Here is an 18,235-nt window from a genome sequence, read left to right as displayed (position 1 = left end):
TCGACAGGAAGCAATAGTTGTATATTCTTCTCTTCAGTAATAGAGGTAGCGTAGTTCTCATTATCTATTAGTTTTGCCCTAGTGCACCCCAACCTTTACCTGTTCTCCGCTGGATTTCTTTCTCTTGGTAAGGATTAATACAGACAAGCTCAGCGAGATAGTTATAAACTTCTATATGCTCGAGCGTATCGGTACATGGTCTGAACAGGGCGCTTTCGGCGTGTTTCTTCATCATTACTTTATATTTATTGCTATTAATTTTTCGCCCCATGGCCATTTTGTTTTTAAAGCATTTTGCAGGTGTTCTGCGGACTCGCTTAGCAAGACCATGTCGTTTTCAAACCTGAAATGGCTTAAGTATTTTCCATTTATCCGTAATCATCGGTGTTCCCAGTCAAGATTCCTGAATACCCCCTCCAGACTGTCTCTGAACAGTTTTTGCGCGATGCGATCGCCCTGTCCTACGCCCTTTCACATCGGGAATTTGTCGCTTGGCTTATGAAGAATTATCCTCTTTGAACATACTTTATATATATATATATATATATATATATATATATATATATATATATATATATATATATATATATATATATATATATATATATATATATACCACAGAAATAAGGGTTGGCAGCCGAGAAAACCACGGAAAGCAAAGGGGAGGTTGTGGTAGGTCATTGAAACAGATAAAGAATTTGGAAAGAAAGAAAGAAAGCGATCGCACCAGACCGGTATTCTGGAGGTCGTGGGTTCGGATCCCACCCGGCGGGCATTTTTTCTCCGCTTTCTTTCTTTCTTTCCAAAGTCTTTATCTGTTTCAATGACCTACCACAACCTCCCCTTTGCTTTCCGAGGTTTTCTTGGCTGCCAACCCTTTCCTTATTTCTGTGTTATTTCTACGAGCCCCTCATTTCCTATTCTGATTCGCTATATATATATATATATATATATATATATATATATATATATATATATATATATATATATATATATATATATATATATATATATATATATATATATATATATATATATATATATATTAAAAAGTAGAGTCCGACGCAAGTCTCAAAAAACAAAAACAAACATGTTTACTAACGTTTCGACTGGTGGTCCAGTCTTCATCGGAGTAACGACTGGACCACCAGTCGAAACGTTAGTAAACATGTTTGTTTTTGTTTTTTGAGACTTGCGTCGGACTCTACTTTTTGATATTTTTTCTGGACCATTGGAAACTTCTTTTGTTCGACTATATATATATATATATATATATATATATATATATATATATATATATATATATATATATATATATATATATATATATATATATATATATATATGGTACAAGGGACTCAGCGAGAACACAAATTAAAGATGCAGTCCTTATTGCCAGTGTCCGAATAAACGAGCATGTCCCCACTTTGGTGCCTTTGGTTGCCGTTTGTATATCAGTACAAACGGCAAGCGGACCTAACCATTACGGAGATAAAAACGTAAGCAGACTTCTCAACTTGTGGTCTTCAGTAGCTCTCCCCACTGCGTCTTAATGAGGGCCACAGAGACCAGGTGCATGTCTACACGGGTGGATCGGCAACAACCTCCACTTCTGCCGGTCCTGGAATATCAGAAAAATATATCGCTATTCATTTTGAGCTTCCCAACTGAAGGCCTCAACCGCCTTCCATTTGATTCATAAATCAGTAATCACCAAAAAAATTGGATGTGCTCTGTGACTTGATTCCCGCTTTTCAGTGCCTTCAGCCTGCCCTTCGCAGCGGCTCATATGAACTAGTGACTGAAATCCGGTGCAGATGTGGCCTTGTATTCAGGCATGAGCATAATATCGGGGGTTCCCGAGCCACTGCGACATTACTGAGAATGTAAATGCGGATAACGTTGCTCATTAGGTCCTTAAAAGTGCCAGATTGGCCTGTATCCTACCATCAATCCCTGACGCAGCAACGTCACTGAAGTCTATTGCCACCAAAGTTACTCTTCCTAAGTGGAAAATACCAGTGTTCTCGAATGGTCATTTCCATAAATAAGCGGTAGAAGTGCAAAGGCTCGCCGGTACGTCGGCTGCTTCCGCCAGTTCCGGTTCGAGAGCTCTTCTGGCCTCCTGTCCGTCGGCGGCTTCCACATGCGTCTGTGCGTGTTGTTTAATTATCACAAAATGCTTAAATTTCAGAGAAGCTTCTGGTACCATCTATCGTTGGTATTCGTTGAGGACACGATGCATGCGCGTTTTCTTTCGGTGGAAGCAGATAAACAACACGCACACACGCACTTGAAATCCACCGGTGGAGCGGAGTCCAGGACAGCTTTCAAACCGGTGATGGCGAAAGCAGACACGTACCCATGAGCCCTTGCGCATCTACCGCTTACCAATTCACTTGACCCCGATTTGCAGCGCCACCTGCCTATTGACATGCGATGCTCAGACATCACCTTCCTTTGCGCCTCTGGCTATGTGTTGCCATAACCAGTGCTTACTGTTTCACTATCGGCATGGCCGACAGCCCTACTTGTGATGTACACGCCACTGATTAGACCACTGAACAATTGCTGTACTTTTGTGACGGATGACTTTTGTGACAACGCCAATGACGAAGCTCTCAACCACACTCCGAAAACTCAACAACCACCAGTTTGCAGCACCAGTTTCCAGCACAGACCATTTTGGATCATAGGAATTTCCCTTGAAAGTTCCAAAACGATACAAAAGTCTCCCTTCACTTTTCAACAGCGGAGCTTTGTACAGCTGTACGTTCGGTGTTGCAGGAAAAAATACCGAAAAATGCGAAGCGCTCGTGAGCGCGTGCCTCGCGGCGAACCCCAAGCATTTCAGGCACGAGCAGTGGCTTTATCAAAAAAAATTGCAAAAACCACCAGGATAGAGAAAATGCCGAGTGCCCGTGGGCGTTTCCCTCGCGGCGACCGCCGAGTCCCCGACATGCTCAGTGGCTTTCGTAAGAAAACTCCAGCGCTGTCGTCAAGGTGTACCGCGCTTGTCATGCCTGGCATGAGGAACACGACGATGGCCATGCATATGACCATGACTACTACTGGCCCAGTGCAAAGCAACGACGGAACATGTAAATAGACAACTTCCATCTTGTTCAAATGCGTGGTGATGTGTCCTTCAGTGCTCACGTGTAAAGAAATCTTGCAGCTCCGCTATGGTTCACGCCTTGCGCGACTTAGTGCAAGATTCGCCAGTTGAGCTGGTGGAAGTCTAAAATGGTGAGGATAACTTCGCATTCCACCACTCGCCGCGAAGAAGACAACGACCTTTTCGACGCAGATGAGAACGATTACTAGCACCGCAACTACTGATTGATCAATTGTAAGGTTTAACGCGCCGACGCAACGCTGGGGATGTGGCGCGCCGTAGTGGAGGACTCCGGAATAATTTTGACCACCTGGAGGTTTTTAAAGTGCGCCGAAATCTCGTACACACGGGTGTTTTTCCTTTTCGCCTCCATCAGGAAAGCGGCCGCCGCGGTCGGGAACCGAACCCGCGTCCTCGTGCTCAGCAGCGCAACGCCTTAGCCACTGAGCCACCGCGGCGGGTACCACCATAACAATGCGAACAATGGCATTGAAACTTAACTATGTGTCCGCGACAATGCTCACCTGCAACAGCTTCGCCATTCAAGTGTTGCGCGTGAGTGCAAGCTTACCCGTATTTTTAAAGGACAGAGACCTATCTGCCCGGTTATGGGGACGTTTCTAGCGTGTAGCGTCCTTAATCCTTCAATGTTGTCGGATTACTTGCTTAGCCTTGTGCCTTCTCTTTTTTTTTTTTCGTGCGTGCTGCTGTGTTTGTACTACCCATTTCCATTCCTTGTATTTATTTCCTGATTTTTCTTTCTCATATTCTGTCTTCTAATATATAACGCGATCATGTCTTTCCCCTTCAATTCCTGTATGCGCATCCCCATGTGTGGGGTTGCCAACCGGACAGTTCCCTGGTTAACACACCTGCCTTTGCTGTATTGTTCTTGCCTTCCTCACTTCCCTGTGTGTTTTCTATTTAGGTGCATTTCTTGAAGGCACAGTACACATGGTTGATTGGAATGCAGCAGTTCATATTCATTATTTATGAGGAGTCTACAGTTCTATTGAATAATGTTTTGTCTTCCCATTATTTACTGTTAAGACGACTAAAATTTGTTTGTTTACCACGTGTTGTTTCCGGCAACAATTCTCGAACTTTTGATTTCTCTGTATTAGACCTGGACGGCGCACCACGTTCCTTGCGCGGTGATGCACACAGGTACGGTTCCACGTCCAACTCATCGTCGGATGTCCTCGTTCTGGGTGGATCGGGCTCCTTAAAGGGAAGGTGAAGCGGTTTTAGAATTAAAAGAAAAGTTGACTAGCAGCAAGTACACATTTAATAGTTCATGTGTACGAAATATTTTCGCAATACATGCAATAGAAGCGGCGCAATGAGCAAACAAAAGTGGCCCGATGCCCCGCCTCCATCTCGCCGCGCGATGCCGGAAGACCGAAGAGCGCGGGCGAAAACCGGCTGAAAAACGTCATACCTGGACTTCCGGGCGGATCGGCCGCCTCGGCCATGCTCTTTTAGCCGTGTTTCCTTGTGAATGATACTTGTTGTTGTGGTTGATAGCACTCATTTGTACAATTTTCGTGTTCAAAAAGTATGCACGAACGCCAAACGAGGCATACGTTATCATGCCGTATTCCCAAGCAAAATAATGTCACGTAGGGATGCTTGATAACATACGGAAGCGACAGCCGAGGTGGCTGTGCTTGATAATAGAGAATATACTACACTACGTTAAATACTTCGTAAACCGCTCCAATGCGGTTTTTTAAAGCAAAGCTTTTTACCTCTACCCCACAACGGTTCTTTCGCGACCGTTGGTGTCACCAGAAAACTCCAGCGAACAAATAAAAGAATCTACTGGCACCGCCAGGAATCGAACCTGGAACTAATAGACTAACAAAGCGAGGGCCCGTTGGCTTACCGATTTAGCTACGAGACCACGCGAAGACTGGGAAGAAAGGTGGTGTACTCACCAAGCACAGCTACGGGTTTACCCCCTGCGTTCTCGCTGAATGCCACGTGAAAGCGTTATGCGACCACTCACACCCGTCTAGTGGCCCTGTGCTCACCTTTCTCATGGGATAAGAGTTAAAAAAAATTCAAGGAAGCTCACACCAATGCATGGCATCTCTCTTCTAGTACGCCAATGTGCTAAAGCCTGTGTCCTTCAGTGTTCACGTAAACACTTACAGCTCCTTGTCGTCCGCCCTCACGCCAAACCAAGGAATACATTCAAATACTCCTTGATGGCCAGGCCATCACTCCAAGCCCCAGCATCAAGATCCTGGGCCTACATCTCTAGGCTAACACCAAGAGTGACGCCTCTTTGCAGCGCCTCAAAAACAGCATTAATCAAATCATACACATGATCAGGCGAGTTGCCACCAAGAAGCAAGGCCTAAAGGAATCAGGTACCTTTCGATTAACTAAAGCTTTTGTCCTCTCGAGAGTTACTTACGTCAACCCCCCGTCTTCTTCTCGACAAGGAAGACATAGAGATGCTTTATATAATGACTAGAAAGGCCGTCGAGCAGGCCATTCGTCTTCTCATGAGTGCGTCCACACAGAGGCTGCTAGCACGGGGCTACACAACACGGTGGAAGAGCTGATAGAAGGCCATCTTCCCAACCAGAAGGTCCGGCCATTGGTCTTCTCATGAGTGCGTCCACACAGAGGCTGCTAGCACGGGGCTACACAACACGGTGGAAGAGCTGATAGAAGGCCATCTTTCCAACCAGAACGTCCTACTCAGAACAGTGATGGGTAACCGCATGCTTCACCAGATTGGCTGGGCCCAGAATGTCACTCCGCCTGACGTACTCCCAGACTCTTGGCGACTAAAACTAAAGATGCTCCCTTTGCTTAGAAATATGAACCCCTCACATTACGAGGGTCACCGAAAAGCACTGGCTCAAGCGCAAACCACCACCCTCGGTGGGGATCATGCAGTTATCTACACAGACGCCTCCAAACATCGAGGGCAGCAATACGCCATCATCGTGGGTACCTCCAGAACCAACCTCCTTGCGTGTACCTCGCTTAGGACCCAAGAAATGGCGGCAGCAGAAGAGGCAGCCATCACCTTGGCTCTCGCTCAAGCAGGGGTTCGGAGGGTAGTCATCGATTCCCAGAAAGCCTACTGGAATTACCAGTAGGGTTTGGTGTCCTGACCTGCCCTGCGCGTGTGAAAAAAACCACTCCCCAAACGGTTCCAATTAGCTCATCTGGACACCCGCTCACGCTTCAATGAAGGGCAACAAATACGCCCACCCAACAAGCCTGCGCTTTTGCCTCCCGTGCTATGGAGCTGCACGAGGACAGTCACCAGCTTGTCACGTTCAGGGAGATAACCCAGCATTATCGCCTTCTGAGTTAGACCGTACCTTCGCCTTACTCTGCCCTTTCCAGAGAACAACAAACTGCCCTACGCCTCATACAGTCGGGGCTCCTTCCCACAGCCTACGCGTCTTCACTTAATGTGTCCGAATCGCTACGACGCTGAATGTAAATTTTGCTCAGAAGTAGGAACCTTCTTGTAATCGGGGTGTGCGACCGTAGCGCTGAGCGCCCTCCTCTCTTTCCCTCAACTACCCAACAAGAGCAATGGGAGATGCTGCTGTCCAGGCCCTCTCTACCTACCCAGCTTCAGCAGGTGGACAGAACACAGGCCGCGCGGACTGCATATGGGCCCCACAGAAGAAGGAATCACTCCCCAGGGCTGCACTCTGGGCCGTTCAGAAATCTGAAGAGAAGTATTTCTTCCTCCTGCTCCTGCTTCTCTGCCGCAAATCTCGTCGCCTCCGTCCGCGGCGCAGAGACGGAGAAGTCAGATCCTCTAGCACCGGGTTGGAGCTTACTTTAATTTTATAAAAAAGTTTCCACCAAACACCGTACATGCATCATGAATTAATTTAACCTTACCAAGAAAATCTCTTTGAAGTAATAAATGGTGTGGTTAAGTGCATTTCACTTCTCTCTGGTTTTACTATTTGTAGAGCGATGTGAGTGAATTTAATTGACGTCGCATGGGTAATCGTTTTGGGTGTCGTTTACAGCTTTGCTTTCCAACCACATTCACGGGGTGGATTGGCGCTATTTTTTTTTTTATGCGACGGACGTGAATGTTCACATTAGATTCTAGATTTAGGAAGGATGGGGAATACTGCTGTACTTTGGCCGGGGATGTTTCGTTCCAATCCAGAAACCAAGTCACATTTGTTCAGGAAATACTTGTTTCGTTAAACGCGTCGGTTTTCTTTCCCTATGGGCTCGGGACAGTGTTCAAAAAACATTTTTTTGTCGAAACTAAAACACGGGGCCAATCCTGATAGAAGTTCTCTCCCGGCTAAGAGGTAAGCAGTATTCTTACAAATTAAAAGAACCAAGACAACCATATTACTTATTTTGCAAGTATACATGTCACGATAAGGTGATATTTGTCTGGAATTAAAAAAAAACACCACTCCGAACCACACCGTGCCATAATTTGTGTTGACTGGGGGGCGTAATTTTTTGTCCAAGATTCCGTGTGGCTGCATATTATAAACCTGACAAGCACTTGTTGTCACTGAACCTCAAGTGTGCTCCAGTGATAGTCGGTGATATGTATAATGATGATACTAAAAAAATTAGGAGCGAAGAGTAAATATACGGCCTCTGTCCGACTAGCGCGGTAAATACTTAAATCTAGAAATGCTGAAACAGGCCAACGATTCATTATCACAAATGTTTGGTGATTGTTACCCAAAGTAACGTAACTACAACGTAACTGCCTTGTCCGACTGGTCTGTTAATTATAACCAGGTGGCCGTAATATTGTAGCATAATGCGCAACGCACAAGCGAAAATCAAGCCCTACTACAGCCAATAATGCTGAGCAGGCACTAGTATGCTGCAGTGTTTTCAGAATAAATGCATGTGAAGCAGTAAGACGCCACTCATCGAAGTGCAGCTAGCAATCACGGAGGCGCCGTAGTGCCGCTGCCGAAATGACGCGCGCGTGTGGGTCTGTGTACGGGGATGAGTAACGGGGCTGGGGTGGGCGACAACGAACAAAGAAAATGCGGAAGCAGAGTCTGCTTGTTGGTTTATGCGTGTACCGGCAAGATGTGTCTCGCATATACGTTTACAGCGCATGAACGCTATTTTTTCGCGCAGTACACGTACGTGCTTTTCGCTGGTAGATTGTTTATAAAACGCCCATTAATCTTCGGCATAAATGGTTTTGTGTATAATAAGAAACAGTTAAGGCAGTACCTAATATTAACATAAGGTATAAAATTTCCCTATGCTGGTTGCCTAATTCAAAAATATTTTGATTGAACCCACTAGTCGACGTCACAATCACTGCTTTGGGGTTCTCTGTCGTGTAAAGTAAATTTAAGCTCCAAGAAAATTGAACCAGCAGCACGGGAAATTATAAAACAAACTTGCAGTCGTGTGCGAAAATTAAACTGCAAGCTAACTTGCCGCAAAGGCAACCGTGCGATCGTTCGCAATGCTTCCGACAACCCGCGCGGCCGAAGGGTGTCCTCCTTTGACGTCATGACGGGCGCAACCAATCAGGGGCGTCAAAAGACGAAGAGCGCGCGTCTTTCAAACGGGGCCGCGCTTTTTGCAAGATAAATGCCACTTGGATTCATGTACGATAAATTTCAATGTGATATTCGGAATCAGCGCGCAAGAAACTATATAACTGTTAATCTAACTCAATTTTTTTGGAAAGCGCTTCAGCTTCCCTTTAAAGCGTGGCTTCGACGGCCCCCTTTTGTGGCTTCTACTTTTAACTTTAAAAACTCCATGCCACGGTTTATTGTGTCCGTAAACTGTGCTTGAGGTTACTAAGGACACATCTTTTTGTACAGCACGAGCGCAGAACATCGATCGTTAGTTTTCCTTAAAAAAGTGTGTCCTTATTAACCTAAAGCGCAGTTTACGAACATGCAAAACCAACTAGCCTAATTCCTTACCTTACTAACCGTTTATTACACCAGGAGTGTAGGGGTTGAGGTTCACGGGGCGGTCACTCACCATCACCATGTATGAATACTCAGGGTTCCCCTTGAGGCGTGTGCACAGCATTTCCCATCGTTTTGAGCTCGTAGTATAATAACACCGACAAAAAAATTGGCCGGGTATCTGCTCCTTTCCTTGCAAGTGTCGTCAAAAGACGATAGTCTTTGTAGACATTTGCCAAGGAAATGCCCCATTTTGGTTTTCCGCTCACTTCTCATGCTGTTCCTGTACCGTCGCGCTCATCCCAAGGTAAACACAGCGAGGGCTTGCTCAAGGCGATTTGAATTTACCACGTTCCACTGCTACAGGCCGGGTGCCTCGATGCCAGCGCTGCAGTACAGCGGTGACGCGCGTGAATCGAGGCGGACGACTTCAAGGTTTATAGAACCGCGTGGCCGTGCTCCATTCGCGTTCCAAGCAGAACGTGGAACCTAGCTAGTGGAACAACCAATTTAGCCCTGGCCAATCCCCCCTTGTGGGTGCGTGCCAAAATCTTTGAGGACATCATCATCATCATCATCATCACCGTCACCATCATCATCTTTCGTTGCTGCTGTCACGTGATTTTTCATATGCCGCCTGGAAGTGGCGCGGGCAACAGCAGGCGGCGCTTTTCTGCAGTAGATGCAGAATATCATTTGCTTTAATTTTTTAATAAAGGAACTCTGTAAATATCTCTTGTGTACTATCCTGTCTTATATTCAACAAATTTGACAAGTATGAACATATAAACCGGGCTTAGACGTTCACCTTTGGGTGTGAGTATATAAGACTATCGCGCAATATCTACTTTGCTTTGACCGGGAGGCTGAATCGAGTCTCAGACAGACAGACAGGCCGAATTTCTGGGTTTAGGTAGCCCAAAAAAGACTATCGTCTTTAAAAACGGCTACTACTGCGAAAATACCACCACCCTTTGTTGGCTTGCACACAAACACAAACAAGATTGCACTGCTGCACCAGACGAGTTCCCATGGTGCAAAGCACAGAGTAGCGTACTGATACATACTAGCATGAAACTCTATGGTGCCAACATTCAAAACGCAGCAACATTCGTGCTTTCTTAAAGCGTGAGCTTTTAATCCGGCTTTTGAAGCCGTGCCCCTCTAGTAGCTCAAATACCTGCGCTGCCAATAAGGTTTCCGCTTGCGTTGTGTTGGTCCGTGCAATATATGAGCCAGAAATTAAAGTATTTTCAAAACCATATTCAATTCGTCATGTTCATCGGTACAAGGTATTGGGCGAGAGCATGAAATACACAATTGGTTCCTCTTTTTAAACAACAGCTAAACATTTAGAATTTCAAGAGTACAAGACGGCAATGGTGCTCGGAAGAGGGGTACGGGATGTGGAAAGATGGATAAAAGATGGCACGAGGATGGCGGGTCGTAGGAAACTGTGTCAGGTAGAAAAAGCAGAAGTGTATGCCTTTTCCTCTGCCACGTCCAGCGGTAACGGTAATTTTCAGGCTCGAACAAAAGGCCGGGCACGAAATTATTTTACCGTCAGTGCGAGAACCTGAATTTAAAATAATATGGTTTATTATCAACCTGACACTACATCCCCAAAATTTTTCGTTGGAGCCATGTAGGGGAGTTTTTGCGGGCTGTCGCCACTTCTGTATGATCAAAAAGATATCGATACTCTACACAGAATGCGTAACATCTCACTGCGCTCACCTGCAAGCGGTAAGCCGCGCAGCCTACGCAGCGACAGCTGCGTAAATGCATATTCCTACCGCCCGAATAACAAAGCCTAAACAGCGGAGGCTTTTGCTACCGGCGTTGTTTGTTTTGCACTATCTGCCGGTGCATGGCTAAGGCATTGCCCCATAAATGTTGTTGTTGAGGGCGCTGGCTGAAGGGGCAACGCTGTTATCGGACGCAGCAAGCCAGTGAATAAAGGAGAGGGTCAAAGGTTCCACAGGGCCCCATCCAGCTGCGTGGAGACAGGCGATGCGAGAGAAGCCACAGCTATGCAGGGGGAATTTTCTTCGTAGAGCGAGCGCTATCCTCCGCTGGTTCTGACAAACAGGCGGTTAGGCATCCTAGTGCTATTGTAGAGCTGTAAACGTCGCAGCCTTTATCAGATAAACGCAACCGCGTTCCATCCCCCGCGGCTGACCCTATTGGTGGAGGCGGTTGTTTCGGAATATTTTCGCCTCCACCGAGCAGCCTTTGCCGCTCGGTGTGCAATAAAATGAAGAGTGTCGGTGATAGGGGGCCCCCCGGAGAGCGAATTAAACGTTCTGTCGGAGACAGGTACACGACGAGATAAGGCTGTTATATGAGGATAGCGTTCACGCCGCGCTGGGGCTCTCCTTTCGAATCTCTGCACTCGGCACGTCCCCGTTAACAGACGACCCCGGCGATCATCAGCACTTGTTCCCTCGCCCTTCCATCTCTCTTGTCTGCTCCGCTATCGGTCCGCTGATTTGCGGGGTGAAACAAAGCAAAAGCAACGTCACATAAGCAACGAAAGAGATTAGTTCCTCTGTCGCGGCGACTTCGCGCCGCGCTCGCTATCTTAGTTCCCTTCGCAAAATCCGTGTGGAAGAGGTGCTGCGAAGGTTCCCGGCTCATCGCTTCTTCAACAGACGATCGTGTGTTTCGCTTCTTTTGTTTTCCTTATATCATCTGCTCTCATTTGTACGTCCGCACGAACATTCTCAGAACCCTAACTCCGTTTTGCGGGCGTGTGTCGCCCGCTGTCCGTTGATACGAGCCTAAGCAGTGTGGACAGTGGGTTCATCTCTCGGCCTCTAGTTCTGGAACCGCGGTACGTGCTCGTTGTGAGGTCGGCGTCCCGTCCCGGGAAGTTCGTCAAGACGTCGCCCCCTGGCCAGCTGTTCAACCCCAGGACGACCCATGGCATTGGACTTTGTGGCCGGATGCTTAGGAGGTAAGGCACATGCAGTGACAGCTTATCGAGGACGTGCATGGGCGTACTCACGGCAGCGCTAGATAGCAGATTGTAGCATCAGCGGCTCCATTTTACAGCCTTGCGGCGTAGACAGTGATATCTATGCGGAATCTAAGAATATCCTGGCCATAAATGAAGTTTTAGCGCAGCGATGACGAGGGCGACAACTGCACAGGGCTGCTTTCTCTGATCACTGCCCTTGCCATCACTTTACTTAACTTTAATTTATATGAATAGCATTTCTGTTAGAAACGCGGCCAAAATAAATGCATGAGTCAATTGCTGTCACGTGCGACTTTATATTCCAAGCCCAAGTACATTGGAATTCAATTAATGGGAGCGGATTCATCAATCTCTAACTGAGCACTAAGGACTCCCGAACTTATCCTATTTCAGTGCGGTAGCGGGCCTCCTAAAACGAATAAATTTGCAGACTATTGACTTCCTCGTGAATCACATTATGTTCCGCTTGAATATAAATTGAACGCCTCCAGAAAATACCAGAATTCCTTTCCGGATAGCCTAACAAGACATGAAGAATAAGGAAACTTGGCTAATATTCAGAATTGAAGCCGAGTGAGAAACAAACCTGCAATCTAATGCTATACCCCAACGCTTGTACATCATATACTCGAATTAACGCTACAAAACAGAGCTTCACAAATACAAAATACGTACATTGTTAGGTCAGGAGAACTGAATACCCACATGCGCCGAAGAACTACGAGTAGCCACAGAGGTGTCCGGGCAGCTAGTCCTGCACCTCATTGCAGCACTCATCACACCTACGGTACCTTACCATTCTCATACCGAAACCGTAACAAATCGCAGTTAAAGAGCCTAAAGATGCCTTACGAATGGCCCATGAAATTGCATCAATGTGTACACCTATACTTCGAGAAAGGCGCTAGAAGACACTGGCACGACAAATTCTTTGGTGGAATGTAACTTAACGCGCACAAAATCAGTCAGCTGAAACGACCGAGCAGCAGGGATGGAAAAGAGCATAGGCATCCTGCGCAACTTCGAATACGGCCCCCCTACCCTCCCACAAAAAGGAAACACTCATCTCATCTAGATCCTAACCCGTGAGATAAAATCTCCCCAGGACTTCAAGCGCGTAACATACACCCGAATACGAACGCCCCGCATACAGTCTATCCTGAACAGATCGACAAGACTGAGCCTGAAACAAGAATCTACTACACGGTCTCTAGCCACCGAGGTAGGACGGGTGTCACCGTTGTCGTAGATAGAAGCTATGACCTCATAACAGCAGCCACTGAACTTGACCTAAACGCAAGGGCCGATATGAATACAAGGGCAATCGCGTGGGCTGCAGAGCCCTACTGCAGTTATGTGCCAGACACCAGAATAGACTATGCAAAAATGCACAGACCGCATGTAGGCAAGTTTTCTGAAACGGAATTCATTGAAACACCGACACTAATCTAATATTCGCATATCTATTAGTGCAACAGAAATACATGGGCACAAAATTCATTGAAGTCTCAGTAATTGCGAGCTCCCCAAAGAATGTTTTTCTCGTCACCTTATTTTTTACACTTGCCATACGAGACGCTATCACCTTATTCATCACCGTAGCTTAAGATGCTACATCACATTCTGCGTTTTCAGATTTCTCGCCACAAAGTTTTGTGTTTTTGAAACGTTTGACCCGGTTGTTAGGGTTCTGAAAGTTAGGAAGTAGGGAAGACATTTTTATGCACTTCTTGAACACGCGTACATTTGTAGCGAGATGGTTTGGAAGACGCGAGCAGGATTGGTGTTAAAGGGTCATGAAGACAAAATGCAAGCTTGGTTCGTTAAAAAGAACTGCTTTGTCGCAATACCATGATACCAACTTTATCGCATATTTCATAAATATAATGAAGATATTGAGGGCATTTATTAGGCAGTCGCGACTTTCTTGCTACTTTCCGCATAAAGTTTCATACTAACATATACTAGATGAAAATCTGGCGCAACTGTCTAGGGGATCCTCGCTTCGGCGAGCGTTCCGTCGTGTACCGGGCAGGCACGCTCTACTTGTCCTTGGCATGGCTCATGAACAGGCTGAAAAGTTGGCTCTGGCTGCAAAAAAGCAACGATATAGGTTCATCAAATTTGTTTTGTTATTATAAAATTGAACCTCGAAAAAGAATCATTTGTCAGTGATATTGTAGAAGCTTCTTACACGACGAAGAAAGAAAAAAATGGTACCCTTTTTCGTTGACTTTGGCTTCGAGACAAAAAAGAAGCCATGCGGCTAGCCATGTATAAGCCAAGTAGACGAGGAACGTCGCTAGCGGCAATGGCGCCGCCCAAGGCGGCCTGCGACTGCGGCGACGGATTTCCCTCTGTATATATTAGTATGAAACTCTATGACTTTCCGGGGATTCCTCTATGACGTCATAGAATCTTGTCTTGTGTGATTGGCGGCCGCCGATCCAAACCACCGCCAAGAAATACGACAAGGCCACTACTAACGTTTGGTCGTATACCACTTGAATGCTGACTGGCAGCGACCACACTGATAACTGTGTTTCTAATACTGGCGCATATTACGTCACTTTTATGATAATACGTCGCCGTAGCGCAAAAATCCAAAGTTTTTTTTTGTATTTCCCCAGTTTATTTTTTGGTTAAGCGCGTCTTTCGTGGTTGTTTTTCTTTTATTGTAGGGTTTAACGCGCCGACGCAACGCAGGCGATGAGGCGTGCTGTAGGAGAGGCTACGGATTAATTTTGACCACCTGGGGATCTTTAATGCCCGAAATCTCGTACACACGGGCGTTTTCGCTTTTCGCCTCCATCAGAAAAGCGGCCGCCGCGGCCGGGAATCGAACCCGTGACATCGTGCTCAGCAGCGGAACCGCCTTAGCCACTGAGCCACCTCCGCGGGTCTTTCTTTCGTAGCTGTAATGAAGCCGAGTAAGTTCAGAAAGGCTGTAGTTCTATAACATTGGACAAAAGTGTATTACGTCGCACAAATTCGGGCTATAGTTTGTGACACAACTTCGACGCGGTAAAGAGCGCAAGAAAAAAAACGGGGACATAAGAAAGAACACTTACACAGGACGCGCTTTTTACCATGTCGAAGCTGTATTATGTCTTCATGGCCCCTACGTGAGTAGTGATGTAGCCCGCTGGGTGAATTTTCTAATCTCTAATCATCCACTTCCAGCGGACAAGATCACCCACCCGCTAAAAATGGCGGTTGGCTTCCAGGATTCTCCAGTACACAAAATGCTAACTCCGTTCACTCTTATCGGCCGTTTAAGTTGCAGAATATCCCCCCAACATGAAAGCATCCTGTCGCACATAATAGTATCGGGTGCTGTGTTATCGGGCTTGTGCGGGCGTGCTTGCATTTGCAGTACTCGCCCAGCTTATCAACTTTTTCAGGTTCGTGTGTGACTCCATCGTTCTCGCATCCTTTGTTACCTGTCAAATTGTTGAGGTGTCTCTATTTGTTTGGTGAAATGCGCGGAATGATCTTTTGGTTTGGTTTTGGGAAAAAATAATAATTCTGGGAAGCAAAATAATTATTATTCCTAAAATAGCGCCCCTGTACTGTAGGCTAGCGTGACCTTAACAAATAATAATTTGAAGTTTACAGGAGCTGTGTTGGCAAGATATCAGAGCAGTCATTCCCAGGCTTGCAGGAAGACATGGCCAGGAAACGAAAACTCTCTCTTTGCATAGGCGAACGTTTATTTACCAACGAAGTCCGATTAGGGTTCCTTACTGTTACTCTTTCGCTGAACTCGCGTGCTCTCAAAGGAGAGTGAAGTCATTAGGTAGAGTCACAGGCTGGTTCATGAACTTTCGAGCGCTGACTCAGAATATCAGGTTGAAACTTGCCACCAGCAAGCCCAAATGTCATTTCTCTTGAAAAACACTCCCTCGTTTTCGGAGGATACGCGCTGCCCCCTTTTCTACGCCTCTGCTTTGTCTTTTCCTTCATGCCCTCGACAGTGAACAATCTAACAGCCTTATCTGTCGCAAGTACTGCAATGGCTCAGTCCGTAGCCACTCGTTTTTTTTTTCCACACTTTGGTACGTGGCATCCTTCCTTCTCCGTAGTTTCATCCTTCCCCACGGAGCGCCACGAGAGCTGCTGATCTACAGAGGTCGTGTCTTTTACTGCCAAGCAGTGTATGTCTAACCCCCCCCCCCCCCCAGTTATACTGGTGAGCAGACACAGCAGCGTTTTTTACCGATGCCCACACGAAATGTAGTCGTCGGCCAAAAAAACGCGCTCGTGTGCTGTATAGTATTGCTGAAGCGACGTACGTTCCTTGTAAATATATATCAGCGAACCCTGTTTCCCGCTCTGTTTTATGCTACATCCGCCCACTATCCGCATCCTCCTTCCCCGTTGAGGCCGCTCGCAACCATCCTTGACACCTTATTGCCGCTTCCGTGCAGCCAGCCAGTTTGATTTTCTTTAATCGCGTATCCTTGTAGCGTACTACACCTCTGTAGCATCAGCAGCCGTAGTCAGGCGTGCTTGACGTGCGCTGCGCTGTCTTTGCATACACTAGAGACGACGCGGCACTTGAACTGTAATTACGTTGACAACCGACTTCAAAAGTTATTGGGAATAAATTTATGAACGAGTTTCATAACGCCGCATGAATATATTCACTTAGTTAAACAGATACACTATACGCACTGCTATTTTTTGAAACACGTTATAACCAATGCTCAAGTTAGCTCTGCACAGTTTTCACTCACGAATTTGCTAATTAAAACACTAATGCTCTGTCGCTGCAACCTGGGGTAATGGTGGGCTATTCAAGCCCATACCACTCATCGCTTCTTTAAATTACCCACCCAACCTGAAGAAAACGGCCAAAGCTTCCCGGAATAGGGACTGCACCTGTGCGGAGGGCCACATGCCCTAACTCTCTTTTATTCTGATCAAAAATAAAGTTTCACTCCTCCTCCTCCTCCTCCTCCTTACAAAATTTGTGACTTTCCAATAGTCATTTATCAGATATTTATAGGCGATTGCTACCGGTATTGTCCAATTTCAGAAATATTGTCGTCTCTGGCATGCATACTTTCACGGCAGCGAATGCCGTGTGTTTGTTTATTTTTGCTTTGTAAGAATACCTGTTAGAGGCAAAAGCAATTCAATCTTATTAAGCATTTGTTATGCAGTTTCCATTATAGCTGGATCACTAATACCGATTTGTCTATGCACTGCTAAGCAAATGTGTAATGACAAGCGAAACATTGCGTTGGAACTAACTTTTTCCGGCGCAACGCAATTATCGCGCAAGAAATTTGACGAATAGTTAGTCAGTAGACGTGACATTTATTTTTATTTTTTCTCCTTAAGCGTGGAGCAAGCCACCCCGACCCAAGATACAGAAACATTACTTAGAGCTAGTATAGTTCCAATCAAATATCAATAATAATGGCCACCGGTACGAAAAAATTCCCCGCATTTCCCCGAGGGGAAGAATGTGAAAGTGCGAATGCACGAGTTGAATTTGCGCGGTTCGGTAATGTTCGCGAAAGAGAGATCACACACACACACACAACTACAAAGAAAGAAAGATGCATTTATTCACAGACACCTATTTGTGTTGTCGTTGTACTTGATTGCTAGAGCGGATCTCAGCTTTGAAATTTCGTGTCAGTACTCCTTTAAGCGGGTGCATTAGCCCTTCTCACGCCTGATTCCTGGCCAATCCCCCACGTGGGTATGTGCCATTTCAGGGGCCAAGTAGCGCGCGCCCATCTCCCCCCGTTGCCAAGGAAGACGAGGAGATTCCTGGCCAATCCCCCACGTGGGTATGTGATGCGGACATCGCCGGTGGACGCAGGTTCAGGGTCGCTTAAGAAGTGCATTGTACTTAAAAATTACGGAGCATGCACTAGCGGTGTAAGCATGAAGAAAGGGCACAGCTAGCTGCCCCTCTCTCTTCTTCGGAAACCCGGCTGTTGCACCCCACATCGATTTAAGAACTTGCGGTTGAAAGCTCTCCATTACTGGCAGGCCCGGATCGTTTTAGAAAGTCCGCAGGGGGGATCATCATCATCAACCTGCTGTGCTGATGTGTTCCACTTCAGCTCCGGTTTAAAGTGCCAAACCAGCTGAAATTTCTTCTTAGCGACCTTATACAATGTCACCAACGTGATTCCAACATCATAGCGGTCACGTTGATACCGGACTTTTGCTTGTAAGTGAGCTTTT

At 46.3% G+C, this 18,235-nt stretch overlaps 1 protein-coding gene across 1 annotated transcript in view; it reads left to right on the top strand.

The window, feature by feature from the left end:
* Positions 1 to 11,348: 11,348 nt before the first annotated feature.
* The window catches only part of LOC144149965 (mitochondrial basic amino acids transporter-like), a 68,974-nt gene continuing 62,087 nt past the window's right edge, over positions 11,349 to 18,235 (top strand). The window contains exon 1 of the mRNA XM_077681719.1: positions 11,349 to 12,001. Coding sequence (XP_077537845.1) covers positions 11,968 to 12,001 — 34 coding nt within the window. The 5' untranslated portion in view covers positions 11,349 to 11,967. The remainder of the gene's footprint in view (positions 12,002 to 18,235) is intronic.

This window comes from Haemaphysalis longicornis, unplaced genomic scaffold (genome assembly GCF_048455015.1).
Source record: "Haemaphysalis longicornis isolate Haplotype H1 unplaced genomic scaffold, Haemaphysalis longicornis Haplotype H1 scaffold_8, whole genome shotgun sequence".
NCBI lineage: Eukaryota > Metazoa > Arthropoda > Arachnida > Ixodida > Ixodidae > Haemaphysalis > Haemaphysalis longicornis.
This window is presented reverse-complemented; position numbering and strand designations above follow the sequence as displayed.